At 33.8% G+C, this 12,828-nt stretch overlaps 1 protein-coding gene across 3 annotated transcripts in view; it reads left to right on the top strand.

Moving 5' to 3' along the window:
* The window catches only part of MAGT1 (magnesium transporter 1), a 42,013-nt gene that overhangs the window by 7,687 nt on the left and 21,498 nt on the right, over positions 1 to 12,828 (top strand). For 2 of the 3 annotated variants that reach the window (XM_006194128.3, XM_032474538.1), the window contains exons 2-3: positions 3,012 to 3,181; positions 5,844 to 5,961. In XM_006194128.3, coding sequence (XP_006194190.1) covers positions 3,012 to 3,181; positions 5,844 to 5,961 — 288 coding nt within the window. The remainder of the gene's footprint in view (positions 1 to 3,011; positions 3,182 to 5,843; positions 5,962 to 12,828) is intronic. The other variant, XM_032474539.1, reaches the window with a different exon arrangement.

Here is a 12,828-nt window from a genome sequence, read left to right as displayed (position 1 = left end):
GGCTCATTAAGGCTGTATCAAATGATAAGAATTTATTTTTTGGAAAATTGAGTTTAATCTATGCAGCCTTATTTTAAATCAAATATTCCCTACTCTTGACAGTTGTTGGTAACTAATTCTGTTAAAGATGAAGGAGGCTCCATGCGCTTGCTTCTTATCCTATCTATTTTCTAGTTCACTCTCTTCCACTGCCTTTACCAATAACCTGTTTCCTTAGTATCATTCATTGTTGCACACGTCTTGTTAATTATTTGTTAAACCAGTCTTTTGAGACTATACGTATTTCTCTATGGACTTATTAGAGACTATATTCATTTTTCCATGTGTGGCATATTAATTTTGTGAATCTTGCCAGAATTATTTTGTATCTGCTACAAAACTAATTTTTATGCCATCTTTCTTTATTCTTCATAGAGGTATACCAGGAAATTTTTTTTTCAGTATTGGCTGAATTCAGGCATGCTTTAAAGGTAAATCATGTATTTTTAGAATCCATCTTATCATTGCCTTCCTGAAATTAAGAAAATCCCAATTCTATTAAGTGTTCATATGTGCAATCATCTTTTCTTCCTCATATGTTAACATTACGAGTAAATCCATTCCCAGCTGTTTTCTATTAAATAGAAATTCAGTATACACTAACTGAATTCTTACTATATGGTGAAGTACTAGTTATGTCTGCTCTCTAGTACCTAATAATCTAGAGAAGGAAACATATCAAAATGTCTTAGAATGATAAGTGCTAGAATACAGGTAAAAAGTATTGGGAAACATCTAGCTGGTGGGGGTGGGATTAATATGCTTGTGTCCTTGGTCCTTGACCACCTAGGAAAACCACTTAGAGTCACTCAGTTGCAACCCACTAAATCCACTACACACGCATTCTTTGAGAATTTTGTTGAGATGACTAAAGCCACAGAAGCTCTTATTGGTTCTCTGGATTATTTTTCCTAGCTTAAGTCTGAGGCAACTCATTTGCATTACTGACACCTATCTTTCAAAGAGTGCTATTTTTCTAGTAGGTTCCTGATCCACTTCCTAAGTGAAAAGGCACAACCTAACATCTGTTCTCTGATGATTGAGTTTAATGGGAAGGAACTATTTTTAAAGTTTGAATGCCAGTGCCCTAGCCAAACTTCAGTCTAAGTAATGGGAAGTGTACCTGGTCAAATGCTCCTGAATAATGAACCACTCCATGATATCCCAGCCGTTTATAAACATATCCCTGTAAGGAAGGACAGAACCATAAATTAGCATTTACTCTACATTGAGAGTCTTGTCTTCTGAACTTCTTTTTTGGGGGTGTGGTAATTAGGATTATGTATTTATTTTTAGAGAAGGTACTGGGGATTGAACCCAGGACCTTGTGCATGCTAAGCATGCACTCTACCACTTGAGCTGTACCCTCTTCCTTTTCTGAACTTCTTTTCTATCCTTTCCCATATTCTTACCACTCTTGCAAAGTTTGAGCATAAGGGTGGAGGTGAGAGGAAGGATAAATGAATATGATTGCATTTATTTCCAACTGAAATTCTCATTGGCTAACCATGTTTCTCTTCCATTGCCTCAGGATTGACTGGCTCTTAAAAAAAAAGCAAACAAAATGTAGCTATTTCTTTATATAGACATAAATTTTCATTTCTCTGAGATAAATGTTTGGGAATGCAATTGCTGGATTGTATGGTTAGTGTATAGCTAGTTGCTTAACTTTTTAAGAAACTGCCAGACTGTTTTCCAGAGTGACTGTACCATGGTACATTTCCACCTGCAGTGTATGAGAGATCCAGTTTCTCTACATCCTAACCAGCGTTTGGTATTGTCACTATATTTTACTTTAGGAACAGATGTGTAGTGATAGCTCATTGTTCACTTAATTTGCATTTCTGTAATGGCTGATGATGTTGAACACCTTTTTATGTGTTTGTCATCTGTAGATCATCTTCAGTGAAATGTCTCTTCATCTCTTTTGCCCGTCTCCAAATTGAATTGTTTGTGGGGTTTTTTTATTGTTGAGTTTTGATAGTGTTGTGTTTTGTTTTGTTTGGTGGAGAATGCGGGCAATAATCTTGATGGTTTAAAAAACTGTATTCTAGCTTCTAATCCTTTTCAGATGTGTGGTTTGAAAATATTTTCTCCCACTCTGTAGCTTGTCTTTACATCCTCTTAACAGGGTCTTTTACAGAGTAAAAGTGTTAAATTTTGATGAGATCCAGTTTATCATTTTTTTCCTTTTTGTGGATCATGCTTTTGATGTCAGATCTAAGACCTCATTGCCTACTCCTTGATCTGAAGCATTTTCTCCTATTTTTTTTCCCCTAATGGAGGTACTAGGGATTGAACCCAGGACCTTGTGCATACTAAGCATGTGCTCTACCACTGAGCTATACCGCCTATTTTTTAAAAAATAGTTTTCATTTTTACATTTGTTTGTGATCCATTTTTGAGGTAATTTTGTATAAGGTGTGAATTTAGTTCGAGATTCATATTTTTGGCTGTGGATGTCCAGTTGTTCCACCACCATTTGTTGAAAGGCTGTCGTTTATCTACTGAGTTGATTTTGCATCTTTGTGAAAAATAAGTTGGCTATATTTGTGTAAGTCTATTTCTGGGTTCTTGTTTTCTGTTACATTGATATATGTATTTATTCCTTTATCAGTATCACCCTGCCTTGCTTACCGTAGCTATGCAGGAAACCTTCAAATCAGGTAGAGTGGCTCTTCCCACTTTTTTTGAATCTGTGGCAAATGAAATGATTTTATCTAATTTTATTTATTAGGAAATAATAAGTAATTCACATAAAATGTAGTATATGTTTGAATCTCATCATGAAATAATGTAATTTTAAGAATAATTATCATCAGGCCCAACTACCAAATTTTATTTTTAGGTCACTCACATTTTTTATGTACCTCTGCTTATTAGTCTTGGTTTTAAGTAAGTTGTCTAGTTAAAAGAAACTTTAAATTCCAAGTTGAGAGTCTTAATGGCATGCTCCCTTTGTCTTTTTTTAGATGGTGTTATCTGAAAAGGTTAGTCAACTGATGGAATGGACCAATAAAAGACCTGTAATAAGAATGAATGGAGACAAGTTCCGTCGCCTTGTTAAAGCCCCACCGAGAAACTACTCCGTTATTGTCATGTTCACTGCTCTCCAACTTCATAGACAATGTGTCGTGTGCAAGTATGAACTTTCAACTACACTTTAAAAATTAAAAAACTCGTAAGGTTTTAACTATTTCTCAATCCCAGAAGAACCAAATTAGTTCAGTGGGTACCTAAGCAATTAATGTGTATACCATACTTAGAATGTCTCTAGTAACACATAAATAGTACTGCTCTTTTATAGTCTTCTTTTTTTGTTGTTGTTGTTTGCTTTGTTTTTCTGTTTTGGAGGGAGGTAATTAGGTTTATTTATTTACTTATTTATTTTAATAGAGGTACTGGGGATTGAGCCCAGGACTTTGTGCATGTTAAGCACACGCTCTACCATTGAGCTATATGCTCACCCCCCCCCCATAGTCTTTTCTTGATTGTATTAGTAGAGGAAAGACAAAGAGCAAGGATAAAGTATCATGGTAACCACTGAAGGAATAACTTTAACAATCATCTTATAAAGTGATATCAACTTATATAAATGTATGTCAATAGCATTGATGTAGTGTTTTATTATTTGTGTGTGCTTTCAACTTCATGCTCTTGTTTTATCACAACAACCCCAGGAGATACATGAAGCAAATATTCTCTCATTTTTGGAAGAAACCGGTTCTAAAATTTTAACTGGTTTACCGAAAGCTAGAGATATTTGTTAATGTAATGATGGTGGCTACATCCAAATTTAGAATTAATTACAAGAGAACTTTTCTAGAAAACAAATATGCATGATTTAGAGATGTTTTCTTTCTTCTAGATTGTTTTGTAGTAATTATAAACCTTAAAATGGAGGCTAATCTCACTTAAACGTTCATCAAACAATGGCTTATTGATTTTATTTTACTATTTCTGGATGATCTTAGGAAAAAATATTTCTTTAAACAAAAGCACCATGGATAATTAAAAACAGTTGATAGTAAAAAAATAAAATGGCTTTTGCCTTTTGGTGTTTTTTACTTATATTTTTAGATTTGTATGTGTAATCTGGGGATTCACTTTAAATGAAATGACAAAGCTACCTTGTGAAAAACTAAGTTAGTAAAATCTTGGAGTCTTTCCAAATTCTGATAGCCTGAGCCCATGTGTAGGAATAGGCAGCCTTCTTTCAGAATAATGCATTATGCTACCCCAAGCCTTGCTAACTTTTCCTAAAGGATTTTCTCCCCAGAGGTAGGAGATAGTCAAGGTATTTGGTCCCAGAGTGCTTTTTTTGAGGGGGAGGGGAGGGTATGCTGAATATAAATTAAAAGTAGAAGAAGGAAAAAAGATAGGTATTAACTATGAATAAACTTATAAACTCTAGAATTACCCATAATTCAGTCAGTTTACTTACTAGCAATCATGAATATACAGAAATGTCTGGGAATAAACACAAATCCCATAGTTCTGTATTAAATGCAAATTAATGGAATTCTTAATAACTAAAGTTTTAATTAGTATCTTATTTTCTGCAAGACCAAATTTTAAATTAGCTTACATTTTCCTAAACTCATTCAAATAATTAAGCAACAGTGATGTGTATAATACTATATATTTGGTGCTGTCAGAACGAGAAATACAAGAAAAATGTGCAACCCTTATCATCTGGCTAGGGAAATGAGTTCCACACATGAAAATGACAAAGCTACCTGGCAATATAAGGCAATTTATGATTAAGTACCAAATGAATTGTGTACATGATAAATGCTACAAAATTTCAGGAAGGACATATAACAGAGGTGGTTAGGGTTGGCCTAATAGAGAAGATATGACTTGTACTGGGGCTAGACAGATGGATCACATTTAGATAGCAGTAGGATATTCCAGTTAGAAGCAATGACGTGTGTAAGGGTACAGAGATAGGAGTAAAACAAAGTGCTGGAATTAACGGATTCTGTTTGAGATTGAGTAGTAGTAAGGCTTTGTTAAAAGCTAGATGCATTATTTGAAAATAGATGATAAAGAACCTTGAATAACCAGTGAAAGAGTGTTCTGAAGGTAATAGAAAAACAACAATGGTTTCTGAAAAGAGGAAGAGTATCAGGAAAGTAGTAATTTAGGAAGACTGATGTATATTGCAATGTAAGAAGGATTGGAGGAGAAGAAAGTAGAGTTAGTATTTTAATATTCTATTAAATATTAGATATTAAAGATCTGACTTTAGATGATAGCAAAGAAAGTAAGTGGGGAGGGATAGAGTTAAAAGATAATCGCAAATGGAGAATTGTCAGATACTGGAAACTGAAAGCATGTAGGAAAAGAGGGAAAAGTCAAGTGTGGCGTGAGATTTCAGTTAATCTCAATCTCAATTCCTTAGATTATTCTTTTACCCTAACTGTATTTTTACTAAGTAGCATTTTGTCACGTAGATTTTTTTAATGGATTAATATTATAGTCTGAATTCTCTGGTAAAGTACTTCAACCTTGTCTTTGAGCTCTTAGAAGTAATTTAGAGCATTAAAAATTACTGTAGAAACAATTAGCTAGATTTTTCCAGTGACTATTGAAGGAGCTTTGAGATAAGGAAACAGGCACAAAGTATGAAGCAGAGTCAGGTAATCACTACTTCCTGTTGAAATCCCTAACACTTGGTATAAGGCTTCTCATGTCAAAATAGTGGCAGTGTTTTCCAGGGTTTGTTCTAATGCTGATTTGCACTAGATTGCTTTTTTAAATGTTTTATATGTTATCTTCACAAATCCGATTGCATCCAGGCAAGCTGATGAAGAATTCCAGATCCTGGCAAACTCCTGGCGATACTCCAGTGCATTTACCAACAGGATATTTTTTGCTATGGTGGATTTTGATGAAGGCTCTGATGTATTTCAGATGGTAAGATATTTGATGTATTCTATTAAGTAGGAATAGGTGAACTATGGATAATGTGGAATACCTTTTTTTCAATTGCTACAGGAAGTTAAATAGGACTTGTCTTATGTAAGACCTAAAGTAGTTAGTGAAGTATAAGCTAAACTTAAGCTAAACATGAAATGTAGTGGTCAGTGCTAACATATTAGAATGTAGAAATTGGGTAGAAATCAAGTAACTTTCATTTTTTTAATTGTAATAAAATATATATAATAAAAATTACCAAAAATTACCATTTTACCTACCTTTAAGTGTACAGTTTATCAAGTAACTTTTGAAATCATAGCAAAAATCCCACCATTATGTAATATTGAAGTTCTTGGTAGAGCTCCATACCTGTCTTTACCCTCTTGCTTCTTGTCTTAGTGGAAAAGCTCCTTGTTCAAAGCTTAACCCTTTTCCTGTGCCCTGTATCCATACCCAACAGCTCTGTCAGTCATGACCTCTCTCATGTATATGTTTTCTAATTAAGACTATTTTTTGAGGAGTTTAAAATTCACAGCAAAATTGAGAGGTAGCTACAGAAATTTCCTATATGCCCCATGTACCCACACATGGATAGCCTCCCCCATTACAAACATGTTCCACCAGAAACATGTTCTATATCTGTTACAGTTGATGAATCTACATTGACACATCATAATCACCCAACGTGCATAGTTTACATTACCATTCACTCTTGGTCTCGTACATTCTACTGGTTTGGACCAATGTATAATGACATATATCTACCAATATGGTATCATAAGAGTATTCTCACTGCCCTAAAATTCTTTGTACTCTACTAATTCCTCCCTCCACACTAACCCTTGGTAACCACTGATCTTTTTACTGTCTCCACAGTTTTGCCTTTTCCAGAATGTCATATACTTGGAATCATACAGTATGTAGACTTTTCAGATTGACTTCTTTCACTTAGTAATATGAATTTAAAGTTCCTTCATGGCTTAATAGCTCATTTCTTTTTAGTTCTGAATAATATCCCATTGTCTTGATATACTAGGATTTGTTTATCCATTCACATACTGAAGGACATCTTGGTTGCTTCCAAGTTTTGGCAATTATGAATAAAACTCCTATAAGAATCTAAATGCAGATTTTTGTGTAGACATAAGTTTTAACTCATTTGGGTAAATAACAAGGAGCACAATTGCTGGATCATGTGGTAAGAGTATATTAAGTCTTGTAAGAAACTGCCAGACTATCTTCCAAAGTGACTGTACCATTTTGCATTCCCAGCAGCTGTGAATGAGAGTTCCCATTGCTCCACATCCTCATCAGTACTTGATGTTGTCACTGTTCTACATTTTGACCATTCTAGTAGTTGTGTAGTGGTATCTTGTTTTAATTTGTATTCCCTTGATGACATGTGATGTGGAGTGTTTTTTCAAATTCTTATTTGCCATCTGTATATCTTCTTTGCTGAAACGTCTGTTTAGGTCTTGGGCCCATTTTTAAAAATTGTGTTGTTTGTTCTCCTTCTTGAGTTTTAAGAGTTCTTTGTATGTTTTAGGTAACAGTCATTTATCAGATACGTCTTTTGAAAAATTTTTCCCTGTCACACTCTCTTGATTTTGTCTTTTGCAGAGCAAAAGTTTTAAATTTAATGAAATACAACTTATCAATTATTTCTGTCATGGATTGTGTCTTTGGTGTTGTATCTAAAAAGTCATCACTATACCCAAGGTGACCTAGGTTCTCTTCTATGTTATCTTCTAGGAGTTTTATATTTTTGTCTTTTACTTAGATCTGTGATCCATTTTGAGTTAATTTTTGTGAATGATGTAAGGTCTGTGTCTAGCTTAGGTGGGTTTTTTTTTTTGGTCTGTTTTTTGCTCGTAGATGTCCAGTTGTTTTAATACCATTTTATTGAAAAAATTTTCCTCCATTCAGTTGCCTTTTCTCTTTTGTCAAAGATCAGGTGACTGTATGTGAGTCTATTTTTCAGCTCTTCATTCTGTTCCATTGAATACCACACTATTTTGATTACTGTATCTTGAAGTTGAGTAGTGTCAGTCCTCCAACTTTCTTTTTCAGTATTGTAGTGGCTATTCTGGTCTTTCACCTGTCCATGTAAACTTTAGAATCAGTTACTCAATATCCACAAAATTTACTTGCTGGGATTTCGGTTGGGATTGCATTGAATTATAGATGAAGTTGGGAAGAACTGACATCTGGACAATATTGAGTCTTCTTTCTGTAACATGGAATATCTTTCCATTTCTTTAGTTCTTCTTTGATTTCTTTCATTAGGGTTTTGTTGTTTTCCTCATGTAAATTTTGTATGTATTTTGGTAGATCTATACCTAAGCACTTTATTTAGGGGGATGCTAATGTAAATGTATTGGTTTTTAATTCCTTTTGTTCATCGCTGGTATATAGGAAAGCAATTGACTTTGTATATCAACCTTGTGTCCTACAACCTTGCTATCATTGTTTATTAATGACAAGGAGTTATTTTGGTCAGTTCTTTTATAACTTCTACATATAGGATCATGTCATCTGTGAACAAAGACAGCTTTATTTTTTCCTACCTGATTTATATGCCTTTTATTTCCTTTTATTGTCTTATTGCATTAGCTAGAACTTCCAATACAGTGTTAAAAAGGAGTGGGGAGAGGAGACATCCTTATACTTGATCTCATGGGAAGGTTTTGCATTCCTCACTATTAAGTATGGTGTTAGCTCTAGAACTTTTGTAGATATCCTTTATCAAGTTGAGGAAGTTCCCCATTACTCCTAGTTTACTAAGAGTTTTTATCATGAATAGGTTTGAATTTTGTCTAATGCTTTTCCTGCATCTATTGATAGGATCATGTGATTTTTTAGCCTGTTGTGATAGATTACATTAATTGATTTTTGAATGTTGGACCAGCCTTACATACTTGGAATAAATCCTGCTTGGTCATGGTGTATAATTCTTTTTATACATTGTTGATTTGATTTGCTAATATTCTGTTTAGGATTCTTGCATCTATATGTTCATGAAAGATACTGATCTGTAGTTTTCTTATAATGTCTTTGTTTTTGGTATTAGGATAATGCTGGCCTCATAGAATGAGGTGGAAATGTTCCCTCTGCTTTATCCTCTGGAAGAGAGTATAAAGATTGGTATGATTTTTTCCATATATGTTAGGTAGAATTCACCAATGAATTCATCTGAGACTAGGGCTTTCTGTTTTACAAGATTATTCTTATTGATTCAAATCCTTTAATAGATATAGTCCTATTCAGATTGTCTGTTTCTTCTTGTGTGAGTTTTGGCAAATTGTATCTATCAAAGAATTGGTCCATTTCATCTAAGTTATCAAATTTGGGGCATACAGTTGTTCATAGTTTTTTTTTTTAAGTATCCTTTTAATGTCCATAGGATCTGTAGTGATATCCCCTCTTTCATTTCTTTTTTTTTTTTTTTGAATTGAAGTATAGTCAGTTTACAGTGTCGTATCAGTCTTTCATTTCTGACACTAGTAATTTGTGTCTTCTCTCTTTGTTTCTTAGTTAGCATGGCTAGAGGCTTATTTATTTTATTGATATTTTCAAAGAATATTTGGTTTTCTTTTGGTTTCATTGATTTTTCTCTATAGATTTTGTTTTCAGTTTCATTGATCTCTGCTCTAATTTTTATTATTTCTCTTCTTCTACTAACTTTGGATTTAATTTGTTCTTTTGTTGGTTTCCTAAGGTAGAAACTTAGATTACTGAGTTTAGATTTTTTTTTCTCCTATATGCATTCAGTGTTACAAATTTCCCTGTAACCATTGCTTTTGCTGTATCCCACAGATTTGGATAAGTTCTGTTCCCATTTTCATTTAGTTCAAAATACTTTTTTTCTTGAGATTTCTTCTTTGACCCATGTGTTAATTAGAATTGTGCTGTTTAATTCCCATGTATTTTGGAATTTTCTGGTCATCTTTCTGTTATTGATTTCTAGTATAATTCCATTGTGATCTGAGGGCAGACATTGTATGATTTCTATTCTTTAAATTTGTGTGTTTTTTATGGTGTGTTTTATGGCCTACAATATGGTCTATCTTGATGAATGTGTATTTTGCCATTTTGGATGAAGTAGTCTATAGATGTCAATTATATCCAGTCGATTGATGGTGTTGTTGTGTTCAACTGTATCCTTACTGATTTTTTGCCTGCTGGATCTGTCCATTGGGTATTGAAGAGGGGTGTTGAAGTCTCCAACAATGATAGTAGATTCATCTGATTCTTGCAGTTCTATTATTTTTTGCCTCACATAGTTTGACACTGTGTTGTGAGGCACATACTTGCTAAATAAGGACTGTTACGTCTTCTTGGAGAATTGACCCCTCTATCATCCCTGATACTCTTTTTTATTCCTGATAGCATTCATTGTTTTGAAGTCTGCTCTATCTGAAGTTAATATAACTAATCCTGCTTTCTTTTGATTAGTGTTTGCATGGTATATTTTCCTCCATATATTTACTTTTAATCTGTATGTGTCTTTATATATCATGTAGGTTTCTTGAAGACAACGTATACTTGGGTCTTGTTTTTTGAACCACTCTAACAATTTATGTCTTTTAATTGGTCCATTTAGACTATTGATGTTCAAGTTGATTACTGTTTTTTTAAAATATATTTTTATTGAAGTATAGTCAGTTTACAATGTTGTATCAATTTCTGGTGTGAGCACAATACTTGTCATATAGGAACATACATATATTAATTTTCATATTCTTTTTAACCATAAGTTACTACAAGATATTGAATATAGTTCCCCAAGTTGATTATTGTTATGGTTGAATGACCATCTACCATATTCATTACTGTTTTCTGTTTGTTGCACTTATTCCTTGTTCCTATTTTTGTCTTCCAATCTTTTTCTGCCTTTTATGGTTTTAATTCTGCATTTTATATGATTCCATTTTCTCTTCTTTCTTGGCGTATTGGTTATACTTTTTCTTTTTTTTTTTTTTTTTTTGCTTTTTTTAAGGATTGCCCTAGAATTGACAATACACATTTTGCTAATCAAAGTCCACTTTCACATAACACTATACCACTTCACGGGTAGTGTGAATACCTTATAATAACAAGATAATCTTAACCCCCACTTTCTGTCCCGTGTATCATTTCTGTCATTCATTTCACTTATTTATAAGTGCGCGCACACACACATACACACAGTTGAATACATTGCTGGTATTATTTTGAAAAAACTGTTATTTGATAAATTAATTACAAATAAGAAAAACAAAAGATTTTATTTTACCTTAACTTATTCCCTCTTCTTTCCCTCCCTTACTTTATGTAGTTTCAGGTTTCTAACCTGTCTTATTTTCTTTTAACATTTCTTGAAAGAAATTCCCTTGATTTTTGTTAGTCTGAGAAAGTCTTTATTTCTTCTTCACTCTTGAAGAATAATTTCACATATTACAGAATAGTCTAAGTTGACGGTGTTTTTTTCTCTCAACACTTCAAATATTTTACTCCATTCTCTTCTTCTTTGCATGATTTCTGAAGAGAAGTTGGATGTAATTCTTGTCTCTCTTCCTCTATGGGTGAGGTGTTATATTCCTCTGGCTTCTTTCAGAGTTTTTTCTTTATCTTTGATTTACCTTTGAGTTTAAAAAATTATATGCCTGGACATAATTTTATTGGCATTTATCCTGCTTGATGTTCTTAGAGCTTCCTCAATCTGTGATATGGAGTCTGATACTACTTTGAGGAAATTATCAGTCATTACTGTTTTGAATATTTCTTCTGTTCCTTTCTCTTTCTTCTGCTGGTATTCCCATTATGTGTATATTACACCTTTGTAATTGGCCCACAGTCCTTGGATTTACTGTTCTGGTTTTTTTTTTCAGTCTTTGTTCTTTTGCTTTTCAATTTTCAAGGAGTCTATTGATAGACCTCTAGCTCAGAGATTCTTCAGCCATGTCCAGTGTACTAATATGCCCATGAAAGGCATTCTTCATTTCTGTTACAGTGTTTTTCATCTCTGGCATTTCTTTTTGGTAATTTCCTGAGATTTCCATCTCTCTGCTTACATTACCCATCTGTTTTTGCATGCTGTCTACTTTATCCATTAGAGATATTAATATATTAATCAGGTATTTTTCATTCCTTGAGTGTTAATTCCAACATCCCTGCCAATTCTGGTTCTGATAACTTGCTCTGTGTCTTCAAATTGTGTTTTCTTTTTACTTTTGCTATGCCTTATATTTTTTTCTTCATAACCAGATATGATGTACTGGGTAAAAGGAACTGCTGTAAAATGGCCTTTAGTAATATGGTATGAGATGTGAGCAGAGGGGAATATTCTATAGTCCTGTAATTAGATCTCAGTCTTTTAATGAGCCTATGCCTCTGGACTGTGAGCTTCACAAAAGTTTCTCAGTTTTTATTTCTTCCTTCTTAGAGGACAGGATGGGTGGAGTGAACTAGAGTTCAGAATTTCCCTTCTTCCAGGTCAGTTAGGCTCCGATAATACTGCATCAGGTTAAGCTCTGGTTAATTAGATTCCTTTGAGGTCAGGCTTTGTTAAGAACAGGGTTCTCTGGGGTGTTTAAAAAGTAGTTTCTTTTCCCCTCACCCTGAAGGTAGCATGAGGGGATTTTTCTCTAGTATTTACTGTGGAAACCTAGTCAAGCTCCTGGAGGTAAATCTTATTTTTCAGTCCCTAACCCTTCACCATGACTCTGCTTCTGGAGTTTTTAACTCTTTGAGTTGTACACACTGAGCGTCTAGTAATTGGTCAGTTATAGGTCAGGTTTTCCTACTCTGGCGGAGGTTCCTGATGCAATTTCTACTTGTGGGTCTCTGCTCAGATAAGCTGTGACTCCCTTTATTTGCCTGTCT

This window comes from Camelus ferus, chromosome X (genome assembly GCF_009834535.1).
Source record: "Camelus ferus isolate YT-003-E chromosome X, BCGSAC_Cfer_1.0, whole genome shotgun sequence".
Taxonomy (NCBI): Eukaryota; Metazoa; Chordata; class Mammalia; order Artiodactyla; family Camelidae; genus Camelus; species Camelus ferus.
This window is presented reverse-complemented; position numbering and strand designations above follow the sequence as displayed.